The sequence below is a fragment of the Protopterus annectens genome, chromosome 5.part0 (genome assembly GCF_019279795.1).
Source record: "Protopterus annectens isolate FY-2018-M chromosome 5.part0, PAN1.0, whole genome shotgun sequence".
Lineage (NCBI taxonomy): Eukaryota > Metazoa > Chordata > Ceratodontiformes > Protopteridae > Protopterus > Protopterus annectens.
Window position 1 is genome coordinate 1447045752 of NC_056735.1, and position 22301 is coordinate 1447068052.

Sequence of the window (22301 nt, forward strand, 5' to 3'; positions counted from 1 at the left end):
ACCTGCTGACCCAGCCACTATTTCCATTGCTACTGACAGGGCTACTAAATTTCTCCCTACCACTACCTTACTTCCTGCTGATAAGGATAGTAAGACTATGGAATGCCTAGGCAAGAAAATTTACACATCTGCCACTCTGTCCTTCAGAGCCACTGATTACCAGACCCATATGACCAAATACTCTCTAGCCCTGCTAGAGAAAACCATTAAAGATTTGGCTGACATCCCAGTCTGTCCAGCTAAAGCCTCTCTCACTTCTCTCCTAGTTCTCACCTCCCAGGTGAACAGACATTCCATTAGGTGTAGCTGTGATGCAGCAGAGGCTTTCACTAAGTTAGCTGCATCAGCCTCTGCCCTTAGAAGGTATGCCTGGCTTCATCTTCAGCCTCTGCCTGATGATTTCAGGGCGAAACTCATTGATGCCTCCCTTGATTCCTCTGTGGTCAGTTCCAATGTGGCAGATCTCTTCAAATCTTTACAGTAAAAAGGGAAAGAAATGCAGGACCTTAAACACCTGCTAGTTTCCCCCATACCCAAGTTCCATAGGAACTACCCGGCCAAGACTCAGTTCATCCGAAAACATGTATAGCCGATGCCTTCCTGCATACCTAGGAGATGACCTAGAAAGCAAACTCCCCCGGCTAGAGCTTCCTCAGCCCCTAGCCAGTGGACCCCCTTTCAGGATAAGCTAGGTAGTGTCTGACTACCTGTAAACCTTCCTGAAACCCTCTCTCCTCCCGCTGCCCTTGTCTGTCCGACTCTCTCACTGTCTCTCTGCCTGGTCCCACATTACCACAGACAAATTGATTCTATCCATCATCCAGAATGGCTATTTCATGTCTTTGATCTCCCATCCGGTAAGAAAGGGTACCCCTCAACCTCCCAGCAATCAGCTCCACCTCCTAAATCCTGTACTACAAACATTACTGTCCTAAGGCACCATAGAACCAGTGGCTTTAGAAGCAAGAGGGAAAGGATTCTTTTCAAGGATTTTTCTGGTACCCAAAAAAAGAGGGACCATGGAGACCCGTCCTGGACCTCTCATGGCTAAACCCATTCCTCAAGGTCCCTACCTTCAGGATGCTCACTCTTTCCACTCTTCCCCCTGCTTCTGCCCCACAGGTTCATGGTGACCGTAGATATAAAGGATGCTTACCTACACATCCCAATAAAGACCACCTTCGGGAAATACCTGAGATTTTTGGCAGGCTCTTCTCATTTTCAATTCTCTGCCTTGTCATTTGGGCTTTCCACTACCCCAAGGGTATTCACAAAATGTCTGGCTCCAGTCATTGCCTATTGCAGAATCCAACTATTCCCTTACCTAGATGAACTTTTGATCCATGGGGGCAATCCAAAGACCGTACTCCTTCACACTCAGTTTCTTCTGACCCTTTTACAGTCTCTAGGGTTTCAGATAAACTTCCCGAAGTCCCATCTGGAGCCCACACAGAACACTGTTTTCCTAGGGTACAGGATTTGCACAGACCTCATGTAGGCCTTCCTGCCACCAGACAAAGTGGCATCCCTAACAGACCACCTGCTTGACATCCTTCAAGTATCAGAACTGACTGAAAGACAATACCTGAGGCTCCTGGTTTATATGGCAGCCACTATACCCATGCTTCCTTTGGCAAGACTGCACATGTGAAAGCTACAATGGCATCTTCGGTCAATCTGGACCCAGCACCCCCATCCCCTGGAATTCAGGGTCCACCTTCTACCCTGCCTAAAATAAGAACTTCACTGGTGGCTGTCACAAGTGACCTTGAACCCAGGCCTTACTCTCCACCCTCCCACACCAACCCAGATCATTCATATAGATTCATCAGACCTGAGCTGGGGAGCAACTCTAGGCACAAGACAGGTTCAGGGTTTGTGGCAACACCCACACACCCTAGAGCACATCAGTGTTAGGGAAATGAGGGTGATCCTCCTTGCTCTGGAAGCCTTTTCCCCTTACCTACATCAAGGCCTACTCAAGATTTTCACGGACAACACCACTGTCTTGTGGTATCTCAACAAACAGGGGGGGCACCAGATCCTACATACTCTGCTGACTAACCATGCGGGTAGGGGAGCTAGCTGCTTCACAGTAGATGACCCTACAGGCAAGTTTACATCCTCTCCCTTCACAACATCCAGGCAAACTCTCCTAGCAGGACCATCATAAACAACCACGAATGGATGTTTCAGAGACATCTTCGTAGACCTGGTGGGATATACCTCAAATAGACCTGTTTGTCTCCGCCATCAACAGGTAACTTCCTGGCTATTGCACCGGGAGACCAGACCCCAAGGCACTGGCAACAGATGCCTTACCAATTTCATGGAAGGGGAAATTTCTGTATGCATCCCCCCCCCCCCCTTCCCATCGATTCAAAAAGTGCTGCTGAAAATTCAGCAGGCCAACCCAAAAATCTTGATGGTGACCCCCTATTGGCCAAGACAGCACTGGTTCCCCCTCTTACTTCATCTGTCCAAGGGTAATCACCACAAGCTACCCCCCTCAGTGGACCTACTCACACAGAACAAGGGATCTCAGATACATCCACAGTGGCAGTCTTTGAACCTCACCCTGTGGCTGATAGGATTCTGATCCCTTTTAGACACCTGTACAATGAGGACATGCTCAATGTCCTGCAGGAGGCCAGCAAACCCAATACTAGAAATTCTTACCTATCCAAGTGGAAAAGATTTTCCTTACGGTGTCACAAAAGACAGCTGGACCCACTGGAAAGCGGCATCCCTCTAATCCTGTCTTACCTGTGTGAACTACTGCAGACAGGGCTGACCTACTCTTCTATAAAAGCATTACCTGTCTGCCATCTCTGCCTGTCTCCCCCTTGATCCACCCTTAGCATCCAGATTACCGTTAAAGCTCTTCCTCAAAGGGGTCCTTCATCTTAGACCCCCCCCCAGAAAACCAACCCCTCCTCCATGGGATCTCAGCTATGTACTGGAAAAGATCACCCTGGCTCCATTTGAGCCAGCAGCCAAAGCCTCCTTAAAGTTCTCCACCTGGAAAACTGTCTTATTGGTGGCTCTTACCTCAGCTAGGAGGGTCTCAGAGCTACAAGCTCTGATGGCTTACCCACCATTCCTTGTCTTCCATCTGGACAGGGTCTCCCTCAGGACAAACCACTCCTTCATGCTCAAGGTGGTGAATGACATATCCTTGATCCAGTCCATCCACCTTACTCACCTTATTTCTTAACCCACAGGGGGATAGTGAGAGAGTTCTCCATACCCTAGATGGATGTTCACAGGCAGCTGAGGTTTTACCTCCATAAAACCAAGTCTATTAGGAAATATGGCCAACTGTTTGTCTCTTTCCACCCCAGGGCTCTGGGGAAAGCAGTGGCCAAACAGACCATTTCAGCCTGGATCTCCAAGGCCATTACCTTTTGCTACCAGTACCATGGTAAAACATTGCAGAAATCTATTATAGCCCACTCCACAAGAGCTATGGCCTCTTCAGGAGTCTTTTTTAAGGGACTTGACACTAACACTGTCCTTGAAGCTGCTTACCTGGTCCCTCTATACACACTTTCACCAAACACTACAAGCTGGACCAAATCTCTAGGGCCAGAGCAGGATTTGCCAGGGCTGTCCTCCACGGATTCCTTGAGAGCTCTACCAGACCACCACCCCATTCTTAGTGAGCTGTGGCACTCACCCATTTGTGGAGTACTGCAACATAGGAATAGAAGGACAAGGACATAGAAAAGTAGTGTAAAATCTTGCCATAACCATAGATGTCCTTCTCTTCAATGTTGCAGTATTCCTTCCCACTCTCCTTCCCCTCCTGTCAGGTTGCACTTGCTCCTCCAGGTGGCACTGGACAAGCTATGCCCTTTTAGGACTGGCTCCAACTGGGGCTTCTGTTCTGAGTGCTGGTGCATGCAGAGGTCACCTTTATGGCCCACGTTCCTGTCAGCCACGTCAGACATCCGTCGTACCAGGAGGGACTGAAAAACTTTGGAATACTGGCCGGATGCATGGGAAAGATGAAGGGTAAACCCATATGTGGAATACTGCAACATGGAAGAGAAGGACATCTACGGTTATAGTAAGATTTTACACAACTTTTATATATTTATTTATATATATATATAGGCATGGTCAGAGTTGCTGGCGCCATGTCAGACTCAAAGCCTGTCACAAGTGGTGTACCACAGGGCTCAGTCCTGGGCCCACTCTTGTTTGGCATCTACTTTTCCGAAGTACAAGCAAACACAGGAGGGTTATGGCTGACAAAGTTTGCAGATGACTGCAAACTGGGCGCCATAGTAGAAAACACATCTGACACAGATATCCTTCAGAAGGGTCTCACAGAAACGGATAACTGGTGCCAGAGCCATGGCCTAAAGTTAAATGCCAAAAATGCATAGTCATACCCTTCGGAAAAACAAGGTTACCCCTAGCTACCAAATAGGTGGCAATCCACTGAGCACAGAAGAAGTTATCAGGGACCTGGGGACCCAGGTTGATAGTAGTCTGTCATTCGACACCCATGTAGCTAAAGTAGTTAGGAAGACCTTCTACATTGCCCACCTTATCATGAAGGGATTCTCATCTAGATCAAGGGAGGTCATAGTCTCCCTATACTCATCACTCATCAGACCAATGATTGAGTACAGTGCCCCATTCGGAATGTATCTGACCCGACACTTGCAGCAGCTGGAGAGGCCACAAAAGTTCCTCACCAAAAGGATAAAGGGTCTCAAACATCTGTCCTATGCTGCCCGACTGAAAGAACTCCAGCTCTATTCAGTCGCCACCGCTTGCTCAGAGGTGACCTTTGCCTAACATACAAGGCCATGTCAAACCCAGATTTGATGAATATGCTTCACCTCAAAAAATCTAGATCCGTCAGAGCCACAAGGGTGGGAGACTTAAACCTCGACACGGCTATTAATAGGACGTGCTGGAGGGATAGATTCATCACCCAAAGACTCCCTATGCTGTGGAATAAAATCCGGTATATGTGAGGCAGAGCACTCGCTGGCCTTGTTCAAGAGAAATCTTGACCAATGGATGGGAGATCGCAGATATACCCCAGGGATTACCTCAGTGTCACTGCTCAACAGAGGCACAGCAAAATAATGGGTATAGTTCCCCATACTAAAGGGGTGGCGTAAGCCACAAAACTATGGGCTAGGCTTGTAAATGCCCTCGGGCAGATAGCCTAGTATGAACCTATGAACCTATATATATATATATATATATATATATATATATATATATATATATATATGTATATATAGTCTATATTACAACGTCAAACTCACAGGAGTACGAATGTAATATTGAACCCATATGTTCGAAATGCGAAAATAGCGAAGCCATGGAACACCGATCCCCCCCCCCCCAGGAAAAAAAATCAGTGAGCTGTTTCCGCGGCTTTGCTATTTCCTCCACTGTGGTGCGATTTCGGAGTTGGTATATTTAAGTGGGGGGGGTAGCACAGCCCCCCCACATTCGTTTAAGTTTAAAGTGTACGTGTTTTTTTTTTGTACCGGAACAGTGATTTTTTTTTTCTCTGGGAAAAAAATCGTTGTTCTGTGTTTTCGTACTTTTTGGGTTTCGAACTTCCTGGTTCGATATTACATTGTTCGAACTCCTGTTTGTTTGACGATGTAATATAGGCTATATATATATATATATATATATATATATATATATATATGTGTATGTGTATGTGTATATATAAAAAAACAACAATTTTCAAAGTTTCCATGGGACTGCTTTCGAATGCAGCTGATGGGACGTCAAGAACAGCAGGTACAGGCATAGCAGTTCATCAACATGCCCGGATGCGGTTGTGTGATTTTGAGAAAGGCTTTAAAATCTCCTTCATTAACACTGCCTTTCATGGTTCCACCCTGTTTGGACCCAAGGTCAAGGACAAACTAACTGGAAGTGAACAAGATGGTAAGACCCTGTCTGCTATGGGAAGCCACTTCACTACTCCTCAAAGAAACTTTTCCAGGAATCCAGAGGAAAAAGGAAGATGTGGTTCAGAAACCAGAGTGCTTTTTTGGCCAAACCTTCCTGAGGTGGGGGTAGCTTTAATGGTCGTCATCGCAGAGGCAGTCCACAAAACCAAGGATTTTGCAAACCTGTTTTGGAGAAATCCTTTCAGCACTCCTGAGGGTTTGCCCGGCTGCCATTTTCTGGTGGCTGCCAGGAGCTACTTTTATTTGCACTCACAAGCCTGGTGAGCCCATCAGTATGGTGCTGTGGATAATCACCAGAGGATATACTATTCCCACTTTTAACTTCTACAGCCATGGAAAAGGATTCCCCAAGGGCCACCCCACATTTCATTTCAACTTTTTTGCTTTTCATTGTACTTTTAGTATTAAAGTGCATGCCTCTAAGTAGCTGTCCTTATTCTTTTCATGAACTGAATTTTACTTTGTTATTTTAACCTTCTTTCACTCGTAATTATTTTTTCTATTCCATTTTTGTGAGTAGAACTAAAGAGAGTGGAGAAAGTGCTGGTTTCTGTTTTCTCCTTAAATGCCATCTGTGGGGAGCAGGACATACCTTAACATTTTGAATTTTCCCATTAGCTGTTTTTTCTAATCCTTATTGACAATTATGTCTGTCCAGACATGTAGCTGTCAGTGATTTATACTGCAAGATGCATTGGCAAATCAGTATATGTTTATATTCATTGAAATATTTTCCTAAAAACAAGTTGCACTTTTAAAATGTTTTACTTAACTTGTCTACTTCAGATTAGCTAAACTTGTCTACTTCAGATTAGCTATTAAGTGTTTTAAGTTCTAAAAAATAAATGTAAACTTGAGCTTTTTCTGTGTTGAAAAATGTCCACTGCTTTAGACTATGTAATCATCATGTAGCCTGATGACCAAAAGGCTTCCTCCTTAGTTAGTGACCCATTTCTTCACCTTCTCTGAGGGAGAGAGGTAACAGAATGGGGCCATCATTAAGGCAGCCATCAGAATTTTTCTTATTTCATTTTTAGAGTTGCCACCTTTTTAAATGCCCAAAGTGGGACATTTTTGTAGAAATGTGAGGTTTTGCAGGGCAAAACATACCCATAACCAGTGCAAAGGACAGAACTTCACTTTTTTGCCAAAATAAAACCTTATTTTTGTAACATTTGAGTTGCTTATGCTGTTTGATATAATATTTAAGTATTTCAGATACAAAATAACTGTTTTATGCAACTATTAAAGAATATTATTAAATATTATTATTAAAGAAAACTTAAGAAATATATTTTCTCTTAAAATCTCAGGACATTTGCCATTTTGTTTTGTTTTTTTCCACAGGACACAACTGTCCAAAGTGGGGACTATCCCTCGCAAAGAGGGACAGTTGGTAACCCTATTTCGTTTTTTCACCATTAACCTCAACTTAGTGACATGCTACTGGACTTGTCTTCCAGTGGGTGTCAGTAATTGCATGTCATTCACTTCCATAAGTAACGTAAACCCCCAAGACTATTCTGTGCCAAGTAGGAGCTAGTTTTCCCCCATGTGGCTTGAAGTATCCACTGAGGACTCCTTAATGGGGCCTTGTGCCCCAGATATATGATTCCACACCATCTTCCTAAAGAGAGGCGAGTCAGTGATTCTGCTTTACTCCTCCCTTCCTGTCCCAGCTCCAACAGGTACTGGAGCCTCTAACTGAACACACGGGTTGACTGGGTTACAGTCAGGGCTTTATCCCCTCTGTCAATGGAGGTACCAAGTAGACTGTATTTGATAAGTATTAAATATTATAATGTTAAGTTGTAGTCAAAAGAATGTTATCCTTAGTTGTCCTCCCATCTACATATGCATATTTATAGAATATATCTTTCTTCCTCTGGCTGTCTTTGGTCGGTTTTATTACACAGTCATGTTCACACAGAACTGGGGGCCATCTTCAGGGAACATTGGCAAATTGGACTTTATCAGTGTTTTACAAATGGGAGAGTGGTACATAAGTTGTGTGTGTGTGTCTGTCATGTTTCCCTCAAAAGTGTTCTACAGTGAAATATGAAAATATCTAACAAATTAATTTCCTTTTGTTTTACACTGAGCTTTTTTCTCTTTATTTAGGAGAGAATGAAGAGACTTGATGAGATTGTTGCTGCAGCTGATACTGTGATACAGCATATTGACCAGACCAGCCTAGCAGTGTATCTCGCTATGAAGACTGACCCCAGACCTGACGCTGCTACTGTTAAAGTGTATGTAGTTATTAGTACTAAATCAAATGTCAGTTCAGCTTTTCTTTTCAGCAGAATCATTTGAAAGTTCATCCATGAAAATTATACAGTGATTTGACTGATTGAACCAACCAATATTGCTGGATATTGGTGAGGGTTAAGAGCTGCATGTCCTATTGGATGTTCATCTCTAGAGGACAAAGACAGAACACTGAGTAATGCTCTGAACCCTTTATGTTTTCTGGTTTGGTGGAGTAAGTGCAATCCCAAGTGATGCAATAATCAGTTTTGTAGAGTGGATACCTAGATAGCATACTTGGAGCAAAATTCATTCACAGTTCAGAAAGATGATCATTCAACCATCAACATCGGTCCTTGTCATTGTTTGCTAATTTGTGAAGCCAGAATATGCTGACGTGTTTGCATCTACCAGTGATCAGCATTTTAAAGTGTTCCATAAAAAGTAGATAGTCCCATTCAGTGGCATTTATTTTTATTACATATTTTATGTCAAATGTTTGATGATTATCATATAGATCGCTGCAGTAGCCTTAGCTAAATAAGTTATATCCAGACAAAGATATAATGGCCGGCCAGCTTCCAAAGTTGCAGAGCACCTTCCATATGCCCAGACTGTCAGGCAGCTCGAGCTGAGCTAAGAGACATGTTTGGGCATGAAGCCCCTCATTGCTTTACTGCTGCTGAAGGGTATGCTTCTCTGAGGATTTCAAGGATTGATTGTCGGCTTGCTCTTTTCCTTTGCTGGGAAGATAAGTTCCCTTGGAAAAAAAGCTTCCATTTTCTTAATTTTGTTGATGTTTGTATTGCTTTACTGTTCGGGAAAGTTATTTAAAACTAGGAGTGTTGTGTTTTAATGGACTGTGGAGTCTGTAACATACTTTTAAACAGCGCCCTCACTTTTTCTTTCAGTTCAAAAGCTGTGTAAATGAACTGAAAACATGTTTTTTCTGTGGAGAAATTGTGTTTAATTTACTTTTGTGGGGCTGGTATAGTGTTTTAAAGTGCTTTCTGCTATATCTAGTTTCTGTCAAAAAAGTAACTTTTTTGGACTGGTAGTGTTTTAACGGCAATTGCTACTTGTTTTCCCAGAGAAAGGGGCACCATTTTTGACATGACCCTGGAACAGACTGGTCCCACAGTTGGCCCTTTTTCCAGCCACACACAGAAAAAATTAAGCAGTCTTTGTTACCACAGCTGGCTAGCAGTTTGCCTTGACTGTAGGTGGCTGAGTCTGTTGTTGCCATTTGTTGTACCTCATATGAATCTTCTTTTATTGTGGATCCCTCTGATGCATCATCAACAGCCAGTATGGACCGGGGATTAGCCATGGTTTCTGCAGCTGTTGGGGTCCCCTCAAGGGAGAGCCACTCTTATTATTGGGAGAGAGAACAGGAAAGTTTTCTCTGTTGTGTAGGAATGCTGTGCCCATCACTGAGCAAACTGCTCTTGCCATTGTTAAGATGGTTGACCCCATATTTCCAGTCAAAAAGAAACAGAAAACCAAGCATGTATCTATTCTTCCTCAATTTTCATTAGATACAAGTAGGTTACTGGGTCTTACTCAGGGTTTTATTCAGGTTATTGATCCTTGTTGTAAAGTAGTTTCTTGTAATAAAATAGAGGAATTCTGTTTTCCTGAAGAGAGTCAAGATTCTGTATCTGAACAGGATAATGCAGAGGATACATTTTTCTACCCCGGATTTCTGATTCATACTCAGAAGAGAGCTCAGTTTCTGATTCTCTCTATGGGGGGGGGGGGGTCTCTTTCTCTGAGACTTTTGCTAGAAGGCATCAGTGTTTTCACTGGGAGACCACTGAGGTTTCTCAGTCCATCAGGAAAAAAAACTGTAGGTTGTTGTAGAAGGATATTCCAGAACCTGCACCCATTCTTTCTGTTCTGTCTGCTTTAGGGCATGTGTGTGTTACTGCATGCAATTTTCTTGATAGTCAACCATCTACCTTTAAAAAGGGATGTATACAATTCCTCAGTATTTTTAAATTTATATACACTATTCTCAAACCTGACCCAGCAGCTATAGCTTCAGTTGATCCCATTGCTTTTCAGGCACTTGGTTAATTGCAGCTCTGCTCTTTCTGATAAGAATGGGAAAATTATAGGTATGGGGAAAATGTGTACACTCTGCAACTTTGATTTTCAGAATTTAGAATTGTAGGGCTCACAAGTTAGTTTGTTCTGACAAATTTTGAAAGTATGAGGAAAAATTTATCGATATTTCCTTCTTATGAGGAAAAATAAAATCTGCTTAAAATAATTTTGTTTCTTCTATGGCACAGGGCACTACTCAGTGTTTGCAGTGTGTGAGAGACTCTGTTGATACTTCTTCCAGGGCTATGATCACTGGTACTGTTTTGAAGAGATTTGCATGGATGCATCCTCAGAACCTCCCAGATGATGTAAAAACTGAGACTGTAAATTTTCCCTTGGATAGAGATTTAGTGTTTCCCCCGTTGCAGCAGAGGTGATCAAAAAGTGTGATGAAAGGTTCAAACTGATCCACATAATCTCTATCATTTTCAACCTCCCTTTTCCAAATTGTCCAAGGGATTTTCTCTCTCTTTCATACCATTTTGACCAAAAAAAAAAAAAAAAAAAACAGACTAAACCGCCTCAACAAAATACAAGTAAAGAGATGTTTAGAAGAAAGGGCTCAAAAAAGAAGTCTTGATGCTCTCCAAACCAAGAACAGTCCAACAAGTCTGAATGACTATTCAAGAGACCTTGTTACCCCCTTCCACACTGGCCCCTTTTTTCTTCTAGAAAGTTTGATTCTCCATTTTCTGTTTGGCAACCGATTATTCTGAAAACCATTCATCAAGGTTACATATGGCAGTGGGTGGAATTTACCCCTTTCCGGGGGGGGGGGGGTGTCATTCCTCATCTTCCAGTTCAAACTCTTATTTCCACCAGTTCTTCATCACATGCTGCCCCTAGGAGTGATAGAACCAGTTCCTCCTTCCCAGGTTGAGAAGGGTATTTATTCAAGGATTTTCTTAGTGGCAAAGAAAAAAAATACAATTGGAGAGCAGTTGTCTTTCCTAAACCTGTTTGTGAGTGTGCCCAAATTCAAAACAATGTTACTTTACAACCTGTTACCTCTTCCTCTTTCAAGTTTCCTGGCAAGACTTGACTTAAATGATGTTTATCCTCATATCGTTATTCATCCAGACGCAAGACATTTCTTATAGTTTTGTATGTCTGAGTCACATTATCATTTCTCTGCCTTACCATTTGGACTATCCACTGCACCAGGAGTGTTATATCTAGCTGCAGTTATAATTCATTGCAGGCTACAAGGTTTCCACATTTTCCCATATTTTTATGATTTACTTATCTTTGCAGAGTGTTTTTCAAAGTGTCAGGAATCTCTGTCTTCAGATTCCAGGAATTCTTCACACTGGATTGTGTTGCTGGGATGTCAACTGAACACCTCAGTTCAAATAGCTTTTATCGCACAGGAAGAAATAGATCTTTATCTAGATCTGTTTATAAGATTTTGTTCTCAGACTTTGGTCACTGCAAGGGAATACCTCAGGATTTTGGGTGTCATGGTATTTGATTCTCATGATACCCCTGGCAAGAATGCACATGAGAAAGACACAGCGGTATCTGAAACCTCTTTGTTCCCAGCATGAACCCCCGTTATCTTTTCAAATCCCAGTGATGGGGTTTGTCAGAAGACAAATCTTTTGGTGATGACAACAGACATCCTTAAATCCAGATCTCCCCTTCTCCCTCCCTGGTCCAAAGCAGTCAGTCACCACAGACACTTTAGACTTTGCTTGTGGTGCAGTTTCAGGAGGGATAAAAGTGCATGGTGTGGGGCACCGAGGACAAGCAACTAACTATCAATGAAATGCTTTCCTTGATCAAAGTACTCAACACTCTGCACCATCTTTGGTTACTGGGACATCTTCGAGTGGTTAGAGACAATACCACAGTTGTATCCCCTTTGCAGATTACTTATCTTAGCTTGGGATATAATGTTTTGTTTGGGTCTAAGGCTGAAGAGGTGATAAAGAAAATGGAGGATAAGGCAAAATCCATGCAAACGGTTAAGGATTTCTGACAAGTTCAGCCCCCAAGATTTAGCAGAAATTGGCCAACTAAAAAATTGGTCCTTTCCCAACTCGGACAGGACTCAGAGGGGTAGATATAGGCGCTCCAGAGGGAGGACCCAAGCACAGACCTTTTACAGATCTAGACAGTGGAGTGCTTCCACCCCCAGGGGTGGAGAGGACAGACCTCAATCTTATAGAAAACAGGCTCAATGACTCCCCCTGCATGGCTGCAGGAACTTCTCTCCTGGAAGCCCCTCTAGGAGGAAAACTCTCTTTTTCAACAAAATTGGACTTACATAACCCAAGACAAGTGAGTTCTGGATGTAGTTTCAAGAGGTTACAAATTCCACTTTCATACCTTGCCAAGACAAAACGGATGCCCAGACCTACCAAAACACCAGTGGGCAGAGGCATTAAACCAGGTGGGATCCCTCATGGCTATGAGGGCCATAGAACTGGTTCCACAATTAGAGACTGGGCAAGGCTTTTACTCAAGGCTCTTCCTAGTTCCCAGAAAGCAAAATTCATGGCGACCCATCCTGGATCTCTCAGTCTTAAACACCTTCCTGGAGATACCAAAGTTCAAGATGCTTACTCTGCAGCAGCTCCTGCCAATGTTGAGCAAAAATGCATGGATAGTGACATTGGATTTAAAGGAGGCTTACCTACACATCCCTATTAGACAGGAGTGCAGAAAATACCTCAGGTTCAAAGCCGGCTCGAAACATTACCAATTCTCTGCGCTGCCCTTTGGCTTGTCTATTGCACCCAGGGTCTTTACCAAGTGCTTGGCACCAGTAGTGGCTTATTGCAGACTCAAGGGAATTCAAATTTACCCTTATCTAGATGACTACCTTATTCAAGCGACAGCAAGGATGCCTTACTCCAGCACCTGGAATTTGTTCAAAATCTACTCAAGTACCTGAGATTCACTGTGAACATAAAGTCAAATTTGACACCCACACAACAGATAACTTTTCTGGGTGCTCTTCTAAACACAACAACCCAGATGGCATTCCTGACATCTGAAAAACAACTGCAGCTGGCTTCAACTTTCAAAACCTTGGCGTCAATAACTCAGCTAACTGCAAGGAAATTCCTGCAGGCTTTAGGTTACATGGCCTCCTGCATCCTTCTCATACCAAATGCAAGACTACATATGAGAAAAATACAATAGTACCTAAAAAGTGTATGGTCCCAATACAGATCCTCCAATCTTTTCGCATCCACTTCTGACACAATATCTCAGAGGAGCAAAGAATTTAAGGCCCCCTAGGACACCACCTATACCTGCCTGGGACCTCAACTGTGTTCTGGAAAAACTCACACTGCCTCCTTTTGAGTCTGCTGCCACATCTGATATTAAGTATTTGTCATGGAAGACAGCTATCCTACTGGCTTTGACTTCAGCCAGGAAAGTCTCAGAGTTACAAGCACTCATGGCTGTGGAACCTTATATTATTTTTCACCAAGATAGGGTGTATTTAAGGACTAATCCTACTTCCATGCCTAAAGTGGTTTCCAAAGTGGCTTTAAATCAAACTATTCACCTGCCAACTTTTTTCAATAATCCACAAAATAAGGGGGAAAGGATCTTGCATTCCTTGGATGTACACAGACAACTTCGTTTTTACCTGGACAGAACCAAGGATATCAGGAAAACAGAGCAACTGTTTGTTTCTTATGCAACAAATTCCCAAGGCAAAGCTATTTCAAAACAGACCATTTCTAAATGGATTGCTCATGGAATCAGATTTTGTTACTCTCATCATGTAAAGCAAATCCCAGGAAAAATTAGGACTCACACTACCAGAGCTGCTGCTACTTCAGCTGCCTTTCTCAGAGGAGTTACCTACCAAGGATATTTTGGAAGCTGAAACTTGGAGTTCAGTGCATACTTTCTCTAAGCACTATAATCTCCCTCTTTACCCTAAGTCTAGGGCAGGCTTTGCTTCTGCAGTCTTGCAGGGCCTTCTAGCCACCCCTTCTACTCTATAACCACCACCCTTTATCTCAGCTTTGGGATTCAACCCTACAGTGATGACTGCAACAGTGAAACACGATGAACATAGTTACAGTTGTGTACTTACCATAAATGTAGATGTTCGAGTGTCTTCACTGTTGCAGTCTGGGTTACGCTCCTTCCTGCCCCCTCTTATACTTTCATTAGTGTGGTTTCCTACTTCACCCTTCTTCTGAGGTGTATTTGCTACAGGGTATGGGGTTTGATGTATGTTACATTTTTGTTTTACTATTAGCCTTCACTTTTGGGCACCTGACATCTGGGGCAAGAAAAACTGGAGAACATGGTGTCAGCTGGCAGCTTTGCACTCCTGGAGCTCTGACGTCAGGGAGCATGACTGAACAGCCGACGCCGGACACAGACTTTGGGATTCTGGCCGACCGAGGACTGCCTGCTGGCAGGAAGAACCCTACAGTGATGACTGCAACAGTGAAGACACTCGAACATCTACATTTATGGTAAGTGTACACAACTGTACTTTCTGTAACCTTCGCATGTGCCAAGTATGTGGACAGTAAATTGAAAGGGTTCCTGGGAACCGAACCCCAATTTTGTCAGGATTCCTGGCAGTTCTTAGAACACCTGAATTCTTTCACATTTGATGAGTCTTTAAATTTTCTTACCATTGACATTAAAGACCTTTACACAGTGATTCCCCAAAACTTACTCCAGCAGCTTTTTACACTATGAAAGTTCCCATCCTCAACATCAAAAAAAAAAGCAGTAATAAAGTTACAAGTCATCAGAGCAGCAAAGATGTCCTCTTTGGACACATCTTTTTCAACAGAGTGTAGTACACTCATTGAAATGTTTCTGAAAAGGTCCTATCCAGGAACTCTGGTGGAGAATGTAATACAGGAGGTTACTGAAAAAGGAGAAATGGGGTATTTAAAGCCATTTTGAATGGCAATGAATGGATTGGAGGTCCACCAAACAGACACCGTCCTGTAACTACATACACAGTCACTGACACTAGCACACCTGCAGAACTCAACACCACACTTATCACCCCCTTTTTCATCTAATGCAACCATTTTAAAAGGAACTTTGATCAAAAATTGGGATTTGATATCAGCCGACCCTTTAATTCATTCTAGGTTAGGCGACAGACCAAGGATCACATATAAAAGGGGTTGCAACTTAAAGGCACTGTTGGAAAGACCTTTTAAAAAATGGTCATCAGTCCTGGTATGTACAAGTGCAGAAGATATAACTTCTGCAAATACATCAAAACTGGTAGCAGAGTAAACATCAAGGAGAATTATTTCCCTATTTCAGGTAGGTACATTTGTGAAACAAAGGGGGTGATTTATCTGGCACTGTGTGAGAAATGTGGCTGTTTGTATGTGGGTAAGACTGAGAGACACTTGAAACAGCGAATTTACGAACATATTTACAACAATGGGAAACACAATCTTACCAATGCACTAGCCAATCTCTGACAATATTCACCACAGCTTTTCTTTCACAGTCTTAGAACAACTCCCTCCTGACCCCTGGGGGGGTCCATGGTCTTTAATACTTGAAGAAAAGGAACTCATTTGGCAACTACGGCTGAATGCCTTTTGCCATCCAGGTCTCAATGAGAACTGCAACCTGAAATGTTTGCTAAATTTAAAGGCTTTAGAAAGATGACACATTTTTCAAAACGTCTTTTAGCAGTCTGAACAAGCAGTGACACTTTCACAGTTATTTATATGTACTTATATATTTTTATTTGAACATTTAAAACAAAGATTTGAACTATTAATTTAAACACTTTGAAGTATTTTTTTAAAGGAATCAGGAAGTGATGTCATATGACTTTTTCTATTTAATGGATGTAATATCATTTTAACTTTTATCTGAAGAAGTTTGCTTAATTTGGACAGACGAAAACGCTAATAAAACAATTGAGTGGATTTGCCGAATCCTGCATCCCATTCTTCATTTTTTGGACATAGAACTAAGCATAGGCCAAGCGTTACATATACATCCTTGGTGGTGATAGCAGTCATTCTGCACTGCAGGAAAATTTAAGACCTCTTTCCCTCAGGCATGAGTTCCATCCAGACGGACAGTATTTCAATACTGTGATACCTTAAAAGGTAATGAGGAACCAAGTCCTATCCCTTTGTCAAGAGGTCATAGAGTCTAGAAGTGAGTGATTGCTTTACACACTGGTTTCTCATAACAATGCATATTCCCAGAAAAGCCAGCTCTATCCAGACAGGCTCAGCAGGCCCGATAAGTGGTTTCTCAATCAAAATGGTTACTTGTCAGATTTTCAACAATTGGGTCGGCCTTGCTGCAACCTGTTTGCTTCCCCAATCAAAATGAAATTCAGGAATTACTTTGCCCTAATTCCTCCAGAATTTACTCACCAAGTGAAGGTCTTGTGGAACAGTGACCCCCCCCACCATCGTCTTTATGCCTTTCATCCTTAGCCCTTGATGTCAAGATTCATAGAGAAAGCAGCAGCATTTAAAGCCAGGATGTAGTTCTCATTGCCCCTTGCTAGATACATCAGATATATTTTTCCTTGCCAGGCCTCATCTACTGAATACCTCTTGGCCTCTGAACTCCACAAGATTTCCTTTCCCAGCTCTCCAGTCAGCCTTACCTGGACCTTCTCAAATTAAAATTAGCAACATAATTTCTCCAGTTAAAAGGGCAAAAAAGAATCACTTTTACCTAGAATGTAATTCACATTCTCTGTTTCTCAGAATCAACCAGTAAGGTGTACAAAAGCAGATGTAAACATTACATTTTTCCTTATGGGCAGCAGTCAGGGCATTGATCCTATTTCAGCTTCTGTTCCAGACTCTCTGAAGTTTCTCTCCAGAGTAATTTAATCAAGGGTCCAGTTATTTCATCCTAAAGGTTCTGTTGGCTTCTATTTCCAGTTACCGTCAACATCAGTGTGTATCCTATTGCCTCACATGAGCCGTGTACAGCATTTTCTTTTTATTCTGTCCCTTATAAAAGATCTGGTACCACCGTGGGATCTCAACTTTGTATTGGAAACATAGACAGAGTCCCCTTTGAGCCAGATTTCCATGATCAGTTATAGTATCTTTCCTGGAAGACTGTTTTTCTGTTGGGAATAACATCTGTAATAGGATCTCAGTGTTGCAAGCCTTGTCTTCCAGCCCTCCATGTTTTTATTTTTTCATAGAGGTAGTTTCTCTAGGATTACCTCTTCATTCATTCCAAAGGGTGCCACAGAAAATAACCAGAATCAATCAACACAGTTTCCTGTTTTCTTTCCCAATCATTCCAGTAATGGAAAGAATATTCTTCATACCTCAGATATTTATAGACGACTCAACTTTTCCTGCCACAGAATAAAACCCTTTAGAAAATATGACTATTTTTTTTTTCATTTCCTTTGCCTCCAATAGATTGGGACACAAGGTTACTAAAATAACCCTTTCTAGACAGCTATCTGATTGTATCTCATTTGAATGTTATTCACAAAACAAATCTTTTCCAAGCAAACCAAAGGCATATTCCAGTAGGTCACTTGTTACTTTCACAGCATTTTTCAAGAATTCCTTCTTGGAGGAAGTCTGTTGCTATAGCAACTTTGTCCACCTTACACAACTTTATCAAGCATTGCAAGTTAGACTTCAACTGACCTGGAGCAGCCTTTGGGGCAGCAGTTTTGAAAGATCTCCTGTCATGGGTCTACTTCAGTAGACCAAAATCCCACTTATCTGACTTTCAAAAGACCAAGATGAAAAACCTGGAGGAGGTTCGAGTTTTTCATCTCAGTATTTTGAAAGTTGGGTAAGTGGGATTTCAGTCTACTGAAGTAGACCCCCTGTCATGATAACACCCAGGTGTTACTGTAGCTTGGAATTCTGACCCAACAGTTGGATTGGATTGGCATAATGATAAGGATAGGAGGTTATGTATTTGCCATAATGCTGGATCCTTTTAATTGGTATGACATTCCTCCCGTCTAAATTCTCATTGTACGGGGGACCTGACTGTATCTTCAGAAAGTATTTCTGCCGGCATCTTCTCCTGGTGTACTGTGTCTTTTGTAGATGATCAGCAAATTTGATCCGAGTAAAGATGGGAGGAAAATATCTTAAAGGAGCATGAGGCTAAGTGCATTATTAGAGCTGAATCAGATCCAACAAGTGGCTCCATACTCAACAGCTGCATTAGAATGTGATGTAAACGATCAGCTTTAAAGTAAGTACATAACTTGTGCTTTCCAAAGATTTGTAAGAATCCCCATGAGACCATTTGTTGCAGGAAATCTGTGGGTTACAGGCCCTATTTCCATCTGGGAAAGCAATTAAAAACATTTCTAGTGTATATAAAAAGCTATTATGTTGTTGTTTTTCTTTCAGCTTTTCCCAGTTAGGGGTCGCCACAGCGAACTCCAGTCCGCTAATGATTGGCAGTAGATTTTTTACAAGTGCTGAGGTGCCAGCTTGATGTCCAACCTTCAGCGAAGGCATGCCCATTCTATGCATGTCTTTCGAACACCACTCTACCGCGGGGAGGACATGCAAACTCCACACAGAAGGCTCTCCAGCTGAGAATCGAACGGGAGAACCTCTTGCTGTGAGGCAACAACGCTGCCGCTGCACCACCACGGCTTCCATATAAAAAGCTGTTATAATAGACCCAAATGACTTTTACAGATTTTCTACTCATGGTATCACAATGTTTTTTTTAAGTAATGCAAAAATGGTTACTTCAGCTGTTAAGTCATTATTTACTAAAATTTCAAATAGCAAAGGAATACAGGTAGAGAGCATTTTGTCTACATAATGCCATGTCTGGAAGAAAAACTGAAAACTGCGTGTATGTACATGTAGTACTTTGCAATGCTGTGTTTCTTTTTCCATGAGAAGCTAGGTATATTGACTGATACTAAAGTAGCCAATACATATACAAGCCTAGCTTTGTCCAGCTGGGAGGATACTAGCATTTTTAATTCCAGCAGCATACATAGTGAACACATTAGTTATAAGCATTTTGTAGATTATGTATTTATGGTATGGATTGGTAATACTGAGTCCCTAGAAGAATTTTTTCAAATTTTGCAAGGTACTGTTGTGTTTCTTTCCTTTAAAATACAAATATCTAGTACTTAAATTTATTTTTGTAAGTGCTTATTTCTTTAGAAGGAGATATGTTTGATATTAATTTTTTTTTATGAAAGATGTTCAGGTGAATTAATGCACTATGAAACTATACATCCAAAATGTGCCTGTAATGGTACAGTTCATAATCTGTTTTTAATGCTCTTTATCTGAATATTATTTTTGAATGATGTAAAAAATAGGTTATAAAGGGTTCAGTACTTATACCTGCTAAAGAAAGAGTTGTATCTGAATGGAGTAATACTGTTCAACCTTATTTTTCTGGCTGTAAAACAATTTGTAAATGGCAGAGACAATATTCTATTCTAGCAGTAAGGTTTATTATGAAATATAAAAGGAGAACCACACAAGTTAAGAATGTAATTAAAAATAATTGGTCAGTACTGAGTACCTCACCTGAATTATGCTCCATATATGTGAGTGAACCAGATGTGTGTATAAAAGGGAAAGGAATTTAAAATAGCAGCTGTCCTATAAAGATATTAATACTTGCCATCTAGCACAGTACAGCACTGATGGTACTGTACTGTGTTACAGTTGTTACTTTATTAATGCTCTTTGCACTAATAGTTTTATTTAGCTCCCTATTGAAATATCAACACTCATAATGCCAAATGGTGACACACCAAAAAAATGACCAGAAATGTTTTTTGTAGGGGAGGTACCTCCTGATGTGGGGGGCAAGCCCCCACATCCCCCTGAACTTATATATAACTCCAAGATTGCCATACCTAGAAGAAGATGTAAATAAACTTCCAAAAAGAAGCAGGATGAATAAAATAGTAACCGTTTGAAATGCTGGGACCCGCTCCAGTAAGTGTTGAAATATCAAGACAGAATTGCTGAAAAATAAAATGACTTGCATATACAAAGTCCGAGATGGCTATTTCTCAGAAATAAATTTGAGTACTAGATATTTGTATATTCTGAGAAATGGCCACATCTTTCATAAAAAATGTAATATCAAATATACCTCCTTCTAAAGGAATAATCCCTTATAAAAAATATATTTAAGTACTAGATCTTTGTATATTCTGAGAAGTGTCCATCATTGAACTTCCCACAGTTCCTATACTATATGGCTTACCCAAATTACATAAGGATGTAGTCAACCCACCCATGAGACCTATAGTGTCTAGTGTAGGGTGGGTGACTGAACCACTATCCAGATAAGTAGAGAAGACCCTTTGTCCTGTTTTATATAGTGTGAGTAATGTACTTAGAGACACTAAGTGGTTTTTGAAAGAGTTATATGGTAAAGTTAGTGATATCAAAAGTGAATATATTTTTGTGACCATGGATATAGTCTCTTTTTACAGTCATCTCTAATACCTGGGGTGTAGATATCAGGCAATTCTTAGCGGGTAGAAATGTCTTTGCTAATGACCAAGTCAACCTAATCCGTATGCTTGTGGACATCATGTTAGACAGTAATGTATTTTTGTTCAAATATGAGATGTTCCTCGTGTTTCACTGTTGCAGTCATTACAATTGGGTTATCCTACTGGCAGGCTACCCGCAGCCGGCCCGAGTTCCAAAGTCTAGGTCCGGCGTCTGTTGCTGTTGCCTCCTCCCTAATGTCAGTGAGCCAGGGGTATAAAAGATGTAGCTGACGCCATTTTCTTTCTTGCCGCGCGGTGCCCGAAGCAAAAGCAGTTCGCAAGTGCCGGTCGGCCGACTCCTGAGATTTTCAAAAACGAATTTCAGATCCGAAGTCTTCATTAAAGCTAAGTACCCCATTGGGGAAACTTTTTTCTTGCTCCAGACCGATGTCAGAAAAAGTTAATTGTATTTCTTGTCGGAAGCAAATACCTCATAAGGATTTTCATTCTTACTGTATTCCTTGCCTAGGCCTTGACCACGACGTTGCTAGCTGACGGTTTTGTGCTAGATTTAACCAACGCACTATTAAGCATTGGTATGATTTTGCATTTCATTATTTTGGCCAAAGCTTCAATTATATAATGCTGTCAGTACAGCCGACGACTGGAGTTTATAAAGAACGCAAAGAAAAAGAAAAGGACAGGCATCCGAGGTCCAAAACCGATGATGAGGCTTCCGCTAGGCCTGTAACCGGTTCTCAGTGAGGCACTTTCGCAGCCGCTGGCGCCCGCTACCTCAGAGCCACAGGCCGCTTCTGACTCCCACGTAGAGCCAACTAGGCCACTGGAAACTCAAGGTATTGGACACTCGGAAACTATTCCCTCAGATGGGTCCGGAGCCGCTGAGCAGGCATTGGCTTCTGAGGGTGTATTCAGGCCTACACAGTTATATGTAAAGCCAACTTCAGCTTTAAAGGCAAAGACTAAAGCAGCTCTAAGGACAAAGAAACAAGTACAGCATTCTCCTGGACAGACTTCCATGCCTAAAAAACAGATGCTTAAAATGGCCGAAGACCTAATTACTTTGATCAGGGGTTCCAATCCCCCTCCTGATAAGAGGCCTAGGCAAGAGATAGAATGTGAATCTTCAGATCAGGTTTCCATTTCCTCTGATTCCTCTTATGAACATGAATATTCCCTTCCTCCCTATGAGGATTCTGATGCTGAAGAATCTATCCCTTCAGCCTCTCCTCCTGAGGATTATTCTTTTGGGGAAACCCTGCATACTATGAGGGAGCATTTCCATTGGGAGAGGCAAGATTACTCTGAATCCAAGAAAAGGCTCAGAGACTTCCTTTTATTACCCCAGCACAGGCCCCTTGCTATTCCTCCCATTTTATACATTGTAGATGATGTTTTTACAGAGTCCAGTCTATCTCCTGACTCTTTACCACCAGCTCCTGTAAAGCCAGACAGATACTACAGGGTTCCGGATTCTCATAAATTTCTTTACAAAAACCCTGCTGCTGACCCAGAAACCATCTCTCAGGGTC

At 41.9% G+C, this 22301-nt stretch overlaps 1 protein-coding gene across 2 annotated transcripts in view; it reads left to right on the forward strand.

The window, feature by feature from the left end:
• Window positions 1-22301, forward strand: part of TPP2 (tripeptidyl peptidase 2) — a 2672548-nt gene that overhangs the window by 2349685 nt on the left and 300562 nt on the right. For both annotated transcript variants that reach the window (XM_044071246.1, XM_044071247.1), the window contains one exon: window positions 8085-8215. In XM_044071246.1, the coding sequence (XP_043927181.1) occupies window positions 8085-8215 (131 nt within the window). The remainder of the gene's footprint in view (window positions 1-8084; window positions 8216-22301) is intronic.